The 14,946-nt window shown below is 40.4% G+C and overlaps 1 protein-coding gene across 8 annotated transcripts in view; it reads left to right on the top strand.

Annotated features, from left to right (window-relative positions):
- Positions 1 to 13,860, top strand: part of TTC39B (tetratricopeptide repeat domain 39B) — a 181,268-nt gene extending 167,408 nt beyond the window's left edge. For all 8 annotated transcript variants that reach the window (XM_073345444.2, XM_073345443.2, XM_073345448.2 and 5 more), the window contains 3 exons: positions 295 to 412; positions 7,724 to 7,840; positions 9,044 to 13,860. In XM_073345444.2, the coding sequence (XP_073201545.1) occupies positions 295 to 412; positions 7,724 to 7,840; positions 9,044 to 9,140 (332 nt within the window). In that variant the 3' untranslated portion in view covers positions 9,141 to 13,860. The remainder of the gene's footprint in view (positions 1 to 294; positions 413 to 7,723; positions 7,841 to 9,043) is intronic.
- Positions 13,861 to 14,946: the final 1,086 nt, after the last annotated feature.

Genomic DNA, 14,946 nt, shown 5'->3' with positions numbered 1-14,946 from the left:
TTTGCATAGATTTAAATGACTTCACAACATGGAGGACCGTGGAGAATCAGGACCACTGTTTCAATTTCTTATTTTCAAGAATCAGTCTATTGATATGCTTGGAATTTGCTCTTCAATTCTTTATTAGGCACTATTCAAAATTTGTTTAGAGGATTATGTATGTTCTTGTTTGGCTGCAAAATTTGATAGGCAAAACTTTTGAAGTTTGGATATATCCCTCACTGCTAATCCCTGTAGCCTTTTCCTTTCTATTTCCATGTATCTCTGAAATTTGTCTGTTTTTTTGTTTTAAAGGTCACACTGAATATTTTATAGATGACTTGTGCTTGCTGCAGTTACTAAAAGGCCTTTGTTTGAAACACCTAGGAAGACTCTTGCAAGCTGAACTGTGTTTTAATCAAGTTATCCAAAGGTAAAAAAATAAAACAAAGCTATAGTAACCTTATATTTTAGCTTTATATACCGTTAACAATAAAATACTGATGGGCTAGCAGTAACAAATGATAAGCAGTTGATTGTTAATGTTATAAATTAAAGAAAATCTGTCTGGATAAGCGTTGAGCTGACATTCATAGTAGTTAGTAAAATGAAGAAAACATTGGATTCTTAATTTTGCCAGTGAAAGTGGTAGCAACTTTAAGAAATCTTAATCTACAGAATAGCTCTCATTCCTGGTGTAGGAAGACAAACCCCAGTCAAATCCAATGGAGGTATACTCATTTACACCTAGAGCTGAATTTAGCCCACTGAGTACAAATGCACAGGTGCTAACTGCAAATTCAGTTAGAGTTTCAAATAACAATAAAACTCAAAAATAAATTTGTGGAATAGAAATAGGCTTTTAAAGCAGTGTTATCTCTTTCCACAAGGCTAGGCAGGTGGGGAACTGTTAGTGCTGATTGTGTAAAACAGGCTCATTTTACTGTTACCTCATCTGCTCCCTCACACCCCTTAGCCTGTTCCTTTCACCTTTTGTGTGTTATCATTAGGCTAGATTGTATGCTCCTTGGTACATATTGGTACAGTACCGAGAACATGTGGCACTGATTCTACTGTAATGCAAATAATAACCGGAAGAATGAGAAATCCAACAACAGGATATCAGATCATCTTTTAAACTACATTAATTACTTTATTACCTCATCTAAAAGGCCTCATGATGAAATTCACCCACATGTACAGGGCCCACACAAGGGCTTTTACCCCACTTAAACTCTACTGCGATCCACTTCACCCATTGTGTGGGATAGATGTGAGCTCTGTGTAGGTCCTGAATAGGTCAGTATAGAGAGGGCAGTTGAAGACAAGCCAGCGAGTGCCTACAAAGGTTCCTCTTATGCAGATCTAGTGTCCAAATGCTCCCCAAAAGGACATGGAGGAGTGCTGGCTGAAGCTATGGAGTGGCTACATATGTAACTCCATGGCCTACTTACTACTTGGGGAGATGAGTCAGTTCTGTCTCTTCAGAAAACTCATGGCATTTCCTTCATGAAATAGAATTCCTCAAGGAGGGTGTGTGGGGTAGAGAGATTTCACCCAAAGAGATGTATCATGCTGTAGAGGAGTAGTTTTGAAAACCCACATATACTTTCAGAAATAGAAAATATCTTTGTTGTTCAGTTCTAATTAATAAAGATCAAAGATCAAATGATGATTGAAAAATAATCACATTTAAGAAAGGAACAATGAATAAGTTTGCTTCTAATATCTCTGCCACCTTTCTCTGTGATATCTGGCCTTCTACTACCATATCTCAGAATACGGCCTTCTGCTACCATATCTCAGACAGAGAGTATGTAAGGTGTACCGTAATTGTCTCTAGGCTGTAACCAATTTCAAGGAATGTAGTCTTTAAAATTCTCTCTTGGGTGCAGTGTTTGTGGCATACTGTCAGGATTTAGGACTAGGACTAGGACTGGTTGAAAAATTTTAAGCAGTTTCCCTTTGGAAAATGGGGTTTCATTGAAATAAAATAATGTTCTGCAGGAAAAGATCGATGTTGGTGGAACGGTTTGCATATACTGGTTCAAGCTGGGTTTTATAGAGACTATGAGACAAAGAAAGGGCTTTTGGTATAAAAAGGTGATCTTGAACTGACTCTGGTCCTTCTTTCTAATCCAGCAAACAAACAGGACCTTCTGTTCAAGGGAGGCCTCCAACTCTTGCAGAAGAGTTGGAAAGACTTTTGGCCTAATAAGGCCCTATAAGAGTGATAGGTGTGTTAACTTAGAAAGATCTGTGTGGTAACTGGTAACTGCTGGCAAAACACCATGGAGAGAAATCAAAGCACAGGCACTGGACTTTAGGCAGACTGGTTTGTTGGAGATACCACAGTGTACAGCAGGGTGCTATGCAGCCTTAAAATCCCCAGTTAGAAGAAATGGGACAAGGATCCCTGCCCAGAGACAGGTGACTGCTGTCTGGACACTTCTCTAGTCCCTCTCCGTGTTCCACTCTAGGTGCACTTCTCTTGATACGGTGATAGCAGTCATCTAAGAAAAAGCTAGGTACAAAGTGTGATATTCAACTGTTTGGAAATACAGTTCTCCCACAACATTTTTTGCTTTGAGTTTAAGCCACTGATGTAACACAATGAAGGTCAGTTCGAGGAAACTGGTAAGTTGGATAGGAACCTAACCCCATGTGCAATACATTAATTATAAAGTTCAGACCTCTCTAATCATCAGCAGTGGTTCTCAACCAGGGATATGTGTACCCCGTGGGGGGGCGGGTACACAGAGGTCTTCCTGGGGGTACATCAACTCATTTAGATATTTGCCTAGTTTTACAACAAACTACATAAAAAGCACAAGCAAAGTTAGTACAAACTAAAATTTCATACAATGACTTGTTTATACTGCTCTATATACTATACACTGAAATGCAAATACACTATTTATATTCCAATTGATTTATTTTATAATTATATGGTAAAAAATAAGAATATATGCAATTTTTCAGCAATAGTGTGGCTGTGACACTTTCGTACTTTTATGTCTGATTTTGTAAGCAAGTAATTTTTGTCCCCGGGCGAGGCACTGGAACTGCTCCCTACGAAGCCAGTCAGGATTCTGAGGAAGTCTCCTTTCTGTGAGCAGACTGTCTGCAGGACACACAGCTCACACAGCTTCCAGCTTCCTAGGTCTAACCTCAGAGCATTCAGCATCCTCTCTGCCCCTCCATGCGCTTCCCACAGCGAGTCCACCCAGGTGGGGTCCTGGGGAAGACAGAGGGTCCTGCATCCCAACTCCGCAGTCAGACATGACTCTCAGCCAGCCAGTAAAACAGAGGTTTATTAGCTGACAGGAACATGGTCTAACACAGAGCTTGTAGGTACAGAGAACAGCTGGGTCCATTTTGGGGGGCAGTGAGCCAGACAACCACGTCTGCACTTCACTCCATGTCCCCAGCCAGCCCCAAACTGCTTCCTTCTCAGCCCCTCCTCCTCTGGGCTTTGTCCCTTTCCGGGCCAGGAGGTCACCTGATTCCTTTGTTCTCCAACCCTTTAGCTCTCAACTTGCAGGAGGAAGGGCCCAGGCCATCAGTTGCCAGGAAACAGGGTGTTGGCCATTCTCTGTGTCCAGACCCCTGTGCATACCTGCCCTCTAGGGCTCTTCAACGATCATACACCCTTATCCCACCACCTAGATACTTAAGAACTGCATAGGGGAAACTGAGGCACCTCCACACTATTCAGAGGAAACATTAAGAACAGTCCCGCTTCATCACATATGTTAGAAAATAAGCAATTTTTCAGCAATAGTGTGGCTGTGACACTTTTGTATTTTTATGTCTGATTTTGTAAGCAAGTAATTTTTAAGTGAGGTATAAGTTGGGGGTATGCAAGACAAATCAGACTCCTGAAAGGGGTACAGTAGTCCAGAAAGCTTGAGAACCACTGATCTGCAGCATCTCCTAACAGTCTCCATAAAATAAAATGTGGTTAGTTAAAGGGGGGAGAGGAATGTACATTTGATTTCCTTTTTTCAGTTATGTTGCTTGCTTTGTAAAGATGTACAAAATAAATCAAAGCTGTGGAAAATGAATTTAGAATTTGTGTGGTAGTGGTGATTTTAGTGTGAACATATTGGTAATATATAAAGTCCAAAGAGCAATTAGCAGCTGTTTTTAAAATACATTAATCTAGAAGGACAGTTCTAAAGCCATTTTATAATTTTCTATGACTTAGTGAGCTAATCATAATAATTTGCACTTATCTGGTGCCCTTTAGATATGTTGGATACCTTAAAGGAGTGTTATGATGATTAACTGATGTGTCTTTACGGATCATCTTCATCCATTATGAAAAAGAAATTAATTTTCTTAAACATTTGAATTACCCAGACAATAATGCATCTGGTTCTGTGGTTAAGTTTACAACAGCAAGGACACTGGGTTTCTCTTCACTTGCCGATAACCAGTCTCTGTCCAGGATTTTCCCATTCTTTAGGGCTCCCTCCTTTGCTTCTTCCATTTGATTGCTGCCTAGCTCACAGCAACCTCCATGGCGATGTCAGGATGTTGTTTGTCTCTCATCCAGAGAAGTCAGAAGAAAAAGAAAGGGAAAAAATGAAAGGGACACACCCATACACATCAGTTGTATCTCTTGAAGTAGACCTTTCCAGTGTGGTCCTTGTGGTCTCTTACTGCTCTCACGGAGAGGAAATTTCCACAACCTTAGCAGAGCAAGGCAGTAGTTGAAACCATTTCTGAAGTGTTGACTGTCAAACAGCTGTTTAACTTGCCTAAAGGGAAAGTGAAGGTCATCCATATAGGCAGAAAGAAAAGGAGTACTTGTGGCACCTTAGAGACTAACCAGTTTATTTGAGCATGAGCTTTCGTGAGCTACAGCTCACTTCATCGGATGAAGTGAGCTGTAGCTCACGAAAGCTCATGCTCAAATAAATTGGTTAGTCTCTAAGGTGCCACAAGTACTCCTTTTCTTTTTGCAAATACAGACTAACACGGCTGTTACTCTGAAACCTGTCATATAGGCAGAGGCTCTCACCAAAGCAACAGCAAAATTAAAGAATAGCTGAGATGGACTCCGGGGCTGTGAAAAGCAAAACCACACCCCATCAAGGGAGAGACGCTCTCCCATGGGGAAAGAGGATTTTCTCGAGGCAGCTTTGGACTCTGAGGAAGAGGTACCCCAATTTTTTCCTCCCAGAAATGGATCAATACATTATCGAGTGGTTGCATAACCTTGCCAGGAGACCATTAACCTCTCCTCCGAGAGATACTTTAAAAGGGTTTGAGGGATTAATTCTCAGGTTTCTTCTGTTGTTTCAATAAATGTATTTTTGATGAATACAAAACCTTTTTTTAGTAAGGAAATGTTGATGATTTCCATTAGTAGTGGGCACAGTTGTCCTTTGCTGGCTTTCACCAACCAGCAGGGTATAAGCAGTTGTACTCACACAGGTATACTCCCTGGTGTCAGTGTGGGGCATTGCAGGAAGCTTCAGCTCTAATGCCCCCTATTGACCACTTCTTCGGCCCTGTGCTGTCTTGTTTCTGTCTGCATCTTCCGTGGCCAGGCCACCTCTTAAGGTCAGTCACCTTTTGAGCTAACAAAAATCTAACTGTAAATGGAAATAAACATCCAAACCAATAATTCTTCTACCCCTCTTGTGCTACCCTGAAGTTCTCTGCTCTTACTCCTGGGCCCTGCAGTGTTCTTGTAGGCTGCTTCTTCCCAGAAGGTTTCTCCACTGCCTACCTTCCTTGGGGACTCCAGCAGCTTCCTTCAGGGATCTCCCTGGCTTCTTACTGGTCATATCCTAAGGCCCTCCACAGGAGCCTGGTCTGCTCCCTGTGGTTCTCTCCATCCTGCCTTTACCAAACACTTCCCAGAGAAGGTAAACTCCAATTGCCCCTCTCTCCTGGGGCTTCTCCCCAGACTGAGTTCACAGTTTGGCTTTTTTAAATCATCGTTCCAATCCCCTGCAATTGGGGTAGGTCATTCTAATTAAGTCTCCATTATATGCACAAAGTTGATCCCTTCTTCCCTTAAAGGGCCAGCCAGACTGTGACAGAGGGGCACTTTTGTGTTTCACCAGTAGTATCTGGAATATTCCTTAGGCTTGTAGTATTTCATTGTCTGTTCCGGGTCTGAGCTTTGTCAGGATTGGAGGAGTGATCAGTGCCATCTGGTCCATTTCCAGGTTTCTTCTGTCAGTGAAAACAATGAGGAGTCCTTGTGGCACCTTAGAGACTAACAAATGTATTTGGGCATAAGCTTTCATGGGCTAAAACCCACTTCATGAGATGCATGGAGTGAAAAATATAGAAAGCAGTATAAATATTACAGTACATGAGAAGATGGGAGTTGCAACATAGGGTGAGAATTGTCCCAGGGTTCAGTCCTTGGGTCCAGAGTATGCAGTATGCAGTTTAGGTTAATTTAGCCAGTTCACTACACCAAAAAGCTCTGCCAGCCATGATTTTGTCAGCCAGCTTTGATGGTGGCAGTGGAGTAGAGGGTTCTCGCTGCTTCTTGTATTGCAGTAGAGTAGTCAAATAAAAATTCTTTTGTTATTGAAAGATAGATGTTGTTGCAGGGCCAGTACACCAGAGCAAGGGTGGGGCAGGTCCACCGTTAAAGCTAATATGATTCCCAGGGACTGCAGGGAAGTATGGCCTAATGGCCAGAGTCAATAGGGCTCCCCTTGGCTGCGGGGAAGCACGGCCCACTGGCCAGAGTCAATAGGATTCCACTGCACTGCAGGGAAGCACGGCCTAATGGCCAGAGTCAGTGGGAGGTGGTTCCGTGGGCTGCCTTCCAAAGGAGGTGTCCAGGTAGGGGGACCTTGGCCCTCCTTGCTCCACTGGGTCCCAGCCTAGGGCCCTGGTAGTGGCAAATGGGTTCACCACTAAGTTGGCAGAGAATTCACCCGAAACACGCCGACTGCTGCCAGGACACTGGCTAGTCCCTCCCAGGGCTACCTCCTACCATGACTCCTGCAGTTGAAGTCAGGGTGTCTTCGGAGTCTCTGGATTCCTCAGATGGCGACTGCAATCTCCCTGGGGCATCCGCAAGTACCTGGGCTTCGGCGTCTCCTGCTCCCGCGGTCTGGGATCCTGGCTGATCCTTGGCTGGAGCCAGCAAGGTGCATCCTTCCTCCTCGGCAGCCAGCCCAGACTGAGCTAGGCGTTCCCTTTTACACTGCAGCTGCTTTATCCCCTTCCGCTCCAGTATGGGGCCAGTACACCCCGTCACAGATGTGAAGAGGATTTTGTGCCACTAATGTTCTAGTTTTCTGCCTGTGTGTTTTAATTGACGTAATTTGCTGGTGAACCCTGGTGATCTTTGGATTGATCCAGTTGGAGGGATCAATTCATTGATGGGTGATTGTAGTCCTAAATGACGATTGGTTGTCTTCTTGCCTATCAGATTGAGTGAGGAGGAATCTACTATCTGTACTGTCTTGACTAAGCCACAGAAAAATTTTTAGCCACTAGGGCCTTGGTTTTCAAAACTAAAGCCTAAATTTAGATTTCTAAAACCATTATTAGGTGCTTGCCTGATATTAAAAAATACTGAAACTCCTACTGAAGTCAATGGAAGCTATTCAATGCTCGTCACTTTTGGAAATCAGGCAAGTGGTCAAATATGAATTTAGGTAGGCGTATGCTCTGCATTTAAATTAATAATCATATGACTTCAGGAAAACATATGTTTGTTATATTTAACCAATTTCATATCTCTCTGTTTTCTTAGTGAGAAGCAGATAAAATATGATAACTATTTGGTGCCATTCACTCTGTATGAGTTGGGACTTCTATACAAACAGCAGGACCAGAGAGAGAAAGCAATAAGATATATAGAAACTGCAAAGTAAGTAGAGTTCATGTTTGTCTCTGTGCACTCGTTAAGACTCAGAGTAACTGAGGCACTCCGAGCAATAAAGGAATCTCTCATTCTTCCTCTCTCTATCTCTTTTTAAATAATTTTACAAAATTCAGCTGAAGCAACATTACAGTTTCTACACAACTGCACTAGCAACTTGGCAAAATGATAAACTATTTATTATAACTCTATATTCAAGACTTAGAAAATGTTTTTCAATAGAGTTGAATTTTTAAAGTGTACCAGTTCTTTGATATAGTACTTCTACTCTGCCATATGTTTCACACATGGTATGCTGAATTGAACCACACTGGCTGGGGTACAGTATTAAGGGCAAATCCTGTCTCCTTCCCACTCAAACTTTTATGGGTGCTGAGGGCCCTAGAGAAAGCAAAAAAAAGGTGTGACTTTGCTGCATGGAGGGCGGGGAGAGTTGGAGAGCCAGTGTATGTAATCCGTACCTCCTGTGTGACACAAAGAACAGCTTAATGAGCCTCCCTATATGGTGCAGTGGAAGAGTTCATGGGCTGAGTGAGGATGGGGTGGAGCAGCTACGGGATCTGTGGCTACGTGTATCTATCTATCCACTGCCGATTTCCTCTTCTCCCCACTACCTCCCCACTCCCCAGGAATCCCCCAGAGCAGGGAGGTAGAGAGCAGATCTTCTCAGAGCACAGCCCATTCACTCAGTCTGTAGGCTGAGGGCAGCACTTGCCCCTTAACATTTTTATAAAAAAGTTAACGGTGTCTAAATGGTATTGGAAGTACTGTATATGTCAATGGCAGCCTCCTAAAAACCTTTCAGACCTAAAGATCAATTTCACCATTAGCTAAAAAGGTTTTGGATTCCCATAATGCCATTTCCTGTACCCTGCTGGGTACTTTGGATTGGTTTCTGTACAATTACACTGACACTTTGAGTGCTGTGTTTTGAGGCTGGCCACACTTTTTTTTCAGCTGACAGTGGTGTACTAATATGCTATTTTTCCATACGTTTTTTTTGTTCACATCTTCGTGTTGGGCATGACTCATCTTTTCTAAAGGCCTGAGAGCTGTTGTAAAGGATAATATAAAGTGAAGGGAAGACAGCAGAGAACTGAGAGATTAAATGATGGATGGGGTTTTATGGTGAGGGGTTATTGTTCTTTTTTTTTTTTTTTTTGGCTGATGAAGTAATTTTGGTGTTTGCAGAAACAACTACAAAGAATACTCCATGGAGTCCAGGTTACACTTCAGGATTCATGCAGCACTTGACAGCCTGAAAGTGACTCCAGCTTCAACGCCTTGACTTAGCTGAAGGGTGATCTTTTTCCATGAATTCAAGTGTCTACATGATCTTGGTTGAATGTTTTTAAAAAATCATGTAAATGACAGAATGAAAAAGAAACAACTAATTATTATATTTTCTATCATCTGTGATTTGATGTTTGTCGTCCTTTTAGGCTGTTTTTTCTTATGGTTAAAGCTACGATTATATCATGGAGGTTATGGAAGTCACAGAATCCATGACTTCCATTTATCTCTGATATTTTCTGCCCCGGGTTGGAGCTCCCAGCCCCCTCCCCCCCAGCTCCCGAACTGGTGGGGGCACTCTGCGGTTGCCCAGCCGCGGGCAGCGGAGACTCCCAGCAGCTGCCCAGCCACAGCAGGCAGCGGGGACTCCTCAGCCAGCCGACCATGCAGCTGCCCAGCTGTGGCAGGTAGTGGGGGACTCCCAGCAGCTGCCCAGCTGCGGTTGGCGGCCCGCAGACCCTGCAGCTACCCAGCTGTGGTGGGCGGCAGGAGACCCCCCGAAGCTGCCCAGCCATGGTGAGCGGCTGGGGGACCCTGCATCTCCCAGCCATGATGGGTGGCAGAGGACCCCATGAGCACCCAGCTGCCCCGGGGTGAGGGGACCCTGCAGCTCCCACTCCCCACAGTGGCGGGGGATCCCAGAGCTCCCACTTACTGCATCAGTGCAGGACCCAGGAGCCCCAGCAGGGGTGGATACTAAACCCACCTACCGCTTTTGTCAGGGATATTTTTAGTGAAAGTCAGGGACAGGTCACGGGCTTCCATTAATTTTTGTTTATTGCCCGTGACCTGTCCTTGACTTTTACTAAAAATATCCATGACAAAAACTTAGCCTTACTTAAGGTGCATATATCTTATCTCTGTGTGATACGTTAAAGAAAGATCTTATATTTTGTTTGATAAAATAATTTAATGTTTAACTTGAATGGGGTATATTTTAAAAGCCAGTTGCTGGTGCAATAAAGTCTAATTCAAACACTTTATTTTTTTAATGTGAAAACTAATGTTGTTTCTGCAGTGAAGCTGTTTGATGATTTTATGTCATAGTTTCAGCATTCCATGGGAACTTGATTTTCTGCAATGCACTTATTAGGACCTTTGTGCCCTTGGAACAAATTTGTTGGCTTACTAGTAGCCTCAGTCACATATTGGGCAAGCATCTGGAACGGAAATGTGTGTATCAAAGAAACAATAATTTTAGTCAAATAACTATGAAGGACTTAAATTCACCTCAAGAACACTAATTTTGTCTTCAGTGAAATATTTTTACAAATCTCCTTCAAGACAAAATTAGGCACAGCCACAGTTATGGTTGCCTTGCAATACTGTGTTTCATTCCAAATAAGTGATTGCAGGGAGTCCTTCCCACTCTTGTTGGGTTTCAGTCAAAGTATATGAATACACAAATAAAGTCACTGTATGTGACTTAATGTTAGGGAGAAGAAAGAAAATAACCAAGGTGAAAAGACTTTTTTCAAATTTACACCTCTTCAGTTAGTGGTTTTTAATGGCAATGAAAGATTCATTTAGAAGTTTAATTAAAAGTAAGTAATTAATATAAATTTTATAGTTAGACTTAATAGAAGATTTTTTTAAGATGTAGTTTTCTCCTCGTAGACCTTCTTAAAAGAACTAAGGGTGTTAGTAAAGTTTTAGTTAAACATAAATGTATGTATTCTTTACAAAGGAATTTTCAGAGCTGCAGCAACAGTAAAGAATCCTCTATCTGAGCAAATAGCGTGGCTCTAAGAGCTTGGCCTTAGATGTGAGGCCTGATCCAAAGCCTTTTGAAATCAGTGAATGGAAAGACTTCCATTGACTTCAGTGGACTCTTCGGTTCAGGCCCTTAGAGTCTGAACCTGTAAACATGAGTAACTTTATTCACATGTATGAATTTAGTAAAACTATGCATGTAGGTGTTTTCAGATCATACCCCAAAAATGGTAATGGTAGTTACTACCAGAATGCATTCTGTTACCTTGAAACATACTGTACCACGGTCATTGCTGTGTAACTCTGTTGATTTCAGCTAAATTACACCAGGGCTAAATTCTGCTACTTATTAACAACTCAGATTGAGAGTATTCATAATGGCTGTTAACTGAACCTCTATTCCCCTACTCTCATTTACCATACCTCATTTACACTCGTGATTTTTCACAATCAGCTGCAAAAGTGATGGGAAATTAGAATAAGACAATCCATTTTAAAAGAACTGCAAGCTGCTTATACATTATTATCTGCAATTTAATTTGCACTACAGAACAGTCTCAGACAAGCATGATCTCTTAACTTTTGTTTGAAAGTGAGAACAATGCTGGGAAAGCATGGGCATGTTCTTTATGGCAAACCAATTAGATAGCTAACTAAAGAGAACTGCGCAAAGTGAGTACGGCATCTCAGGATGGAGATTGGGAAGTTTTCAATAGGTACAGTTTATGGAGAATTTACATTGAACATAGTGTAATCCTTGGTGCTGTTGCCCAGGTCAGAAGTTGCAATTATCAAAAAGTGTGCTACATCAGGAAGGAGGACATTTCTTGAAATGTTTAGTGTATAATATGATGATATCCTGTTCCAGAACATTAGGCACAAACGTCCCATTAGTAATAATATCAGTTGCAGGAATACAAGAAAGCTTCCCCAGTTTCTTCAGTGAAGCCTTCCAAAGTCAACATGACCAAAAGATTTTTTCCACCACTGTAATTATGATTATGATGTTTTTGATTAAAATAGCTTCTTTTTTTAATAGTCTCTTGTTGGAGGCAGCCATATTGCATGCACACACAGAATAGGCATATAAAGACAATTTTGTACTTTTTGATGCCCTTAGTCTCTAATACAACTGCCATTTACATATTGTCGCTTGCTAAATTCTTAGCTTGTTGTTTTAGAATCTTGAAGGAGCAGGTCTTCCTAGCTTCATTTTAGACAGTTCATTTTTACCCATTGATAGTAGAAAACGTAAATGCTTCCAGTTGAGTTGGCACTATGCAGGCCATTGTGATTCCATTGTTATTAAGTACATTTTCCCCAAATTAGGCTATGAGGTTCATTTATAAGAGAATCATGATGAAAAGTCTGTGTGGGGCCTTAATTATAATACTGTTTTAGTCTCATTATTTTCAAGATCTTCCCCTCAAATGCTCATGCCAATGGTATTCTTGAATAGTAATTTGGGACTTTAATGTCTCTGAGCAAAGTTGAGATGTATTCCAAAGACACAGCTTCCATTCACAGTAGGAGATATATACTCACATCCTAGAACACAATTAGGCCCTACGTTTAGACAGCAGGGCTCAGCATTAATGGTAACATTATGAATAAAGTAATCTTCATCCTTAAAGGGACAGCAGATGTGTGATTTTTTTTTTTAAAGAAGAGAGAGTTCGTCAGCATGAGCAAAATAATAAGGTAAAGTTTCACCTCAGTAGGGAATTTTTCGCATTGAAATTATTAGTGAAAATACTGTGTTTACGCTTTCTGTTTGAGTGTTCGTTCTGTCGGTGAAGGGTTGTTTATATATATTGTATTATAATTTTTAAGCACTGGATTACCACTTTTTAAATGGAAACTGTAAGAAGAGAAAATACATTTTAGCAAAAAGCTTATTAAGGAATTATGTTTATATATGTTGCTGTAATGTATGTGGGCAGCAACTGTATTTATACCTCATGGCCAGAAAAATATATAAAAATTAATTTTGTTGCATGTTTTCAGAACATTTTGCCAACTCAAGCATAAAGATAAAAATAATAATTTCCTATATATGTAACAGAAATCCAAATTATGCAGTGCATCTATTTTTCTACTGGTCTTGACTGTTAATGTAATTTGTTACTGTAAACTCTTATACTTCATAGTTCAACAAAGATTGTTTATATTTGCACTGGTGGTGCTCTTTATTTGCTTTTGAAAATATTGGGGTTTGCACATGTTCAAGATGTTTGAACAAGAATGGTGAAAGAAGGTGAAGTATCTTTGGTATTGAAAATATATAGAAATAAACTAATTCACGCTGACATAGTAGGTCATATTCTGACTTCTGTGGAGTTATTCAAGATTCATATTGATGTAACAGAGAGCAGAATTTGGCCCAGGACATTAGTTGTGCATTAGAAACTAACAGCTGGGCGTTGGCAGTATAGAAAATTGATGCACAGAGACAACACTGAAAACATCAATTCAGGCTCACAACTCCTACTTACCAACACTACCTACTAAGGTGCATGTTCTAGAGAAAAAACATGTTTAGGAGAGGAGATATTGAATGTAAAAAAAAACCAAAGTGCTTCTTTAAAAAGACTTAATCCGTCAGTTACTGTAGATTTAGATTTCAAAGAATTCCTATGAAATGTGCAATTAAGGGAAAACTTTACTGATTAATGATAATAGTTTAGATAGCTAAATAATTTAGGCTAGGATCTTCAAAGGAGCTTAAATTCAATAAGAATTAGGCACCGGACTCCTTTAGGTCCTTGCCTTATAAAACAATAGCCAAATTCTACCTTTTTCACACACATATGGAATCAGAATTTGGCTTCGACAATATATATTTTTAGAAAAATAAATGTTCAAAAGTTTTAAATTATACATAGTGTGGTTCATTATCTCCATAACTATGCAAAATGCTGGTGTTTCAGTGACAGCTATGATTTTAATGATACTTCCCAGCAGGTAGTCCCTGAGTCATAAGAAATGTTACTCAGTATCTGGATGCAAGAGAAAGGCGGGAGACTTTCAGACAAGTAAAGTTCTATTAGTTTTCAGAATTTTTGTTTGTTAACTTAGCAGAGTGTCAAGATGGCAGCTACTGTTATATGTTCCTTTTTATGTTTAAGATATTTTTGACATGATTTACTCCTTGTAATCTTTTATATTACATTGAAAGGAAGAGAGGAAGCATCATAAAATGATTAAGGCATAAAAATTAGGAATCAGATCTGGGTTTACTTTCTAGCTTTGCCACACGTGCAACTGATGTCATATGTATCTCTCTAATCTGTTTTCATTGATAGAACATCAGTCATTACAACATCTCAGCATACTGTGCCTCAGAGGGAGGAAGGATGGTCCAATGGTTAGGGCACTAACCTGAGACTCAGGACACCTTCATTTGGGTCTGTATTTGGGGGGAAAACAAATGATGTAGTCATAGCCTATGATGATTATAACACACTTTCCATTACACTAGTATATCAGGAGAATGTTAAACAGTAGGTACTAAAGTTAGACTTCTTAAAATCAACAGGTCCAAGAGTGTTAAAAGAGCTGGCTGAGGAGAATCTTTTTCAATAACTCTTAGAACACTGGGGAAGTTCCAGAAGACTGGAAGAAAGCTAATGTTGTGCCAAAACCTAAAAAAAAGATAAACAGGATGATTGGGTAATTATAAGCCTGCTCGTGTTACACTGATCCCTGGCAAGATAATGGAGCAGCTGATACAGGACTCAGTTAATAAAAAATTAAACTAGGGTAATATAATTAATGTCAATCAACATACACTTATGGAAAAAGATCCTGCAAAATCAACTTGATATCCTTTTTGATTAGATGACAAGTTTGGTTGATAAAAATATTAGAGTTGATGTAATATGTTTAGACTTCTGGAAGGTGTTTAACTTAGTACCGCACAACATTTTGATTAAAAAACTAGAACTATATAAAGGTAACATAGCACTAGGGCTGTCGATTAATCGCAGTGAACTCACATAATTAACTCAAAAAAACCTAATAATTTCTTTATCGTGAAAGTGCAATTTACAAATGTAGATTTTTTTTTGTGACATAACTGCACTCAA

Source organism: Lepidochelys kempii, chromosome 5 (genome assembly GCF_965140285.1).
Source record: "Lepidochelys kempii isolate rLepKem1 chromosome 5, rLepKem1.hap1, whole genome shotgun sequence".
Taxonomy (NCBI): Eukaryota; Metazoa; Chordata; order Testudines; family Cheloniidae; genus Lepidochelys; species Lepidochelys kempii.
This window is presented reverse-complemented; position numbering and strand designations above follow the sequence as displayed.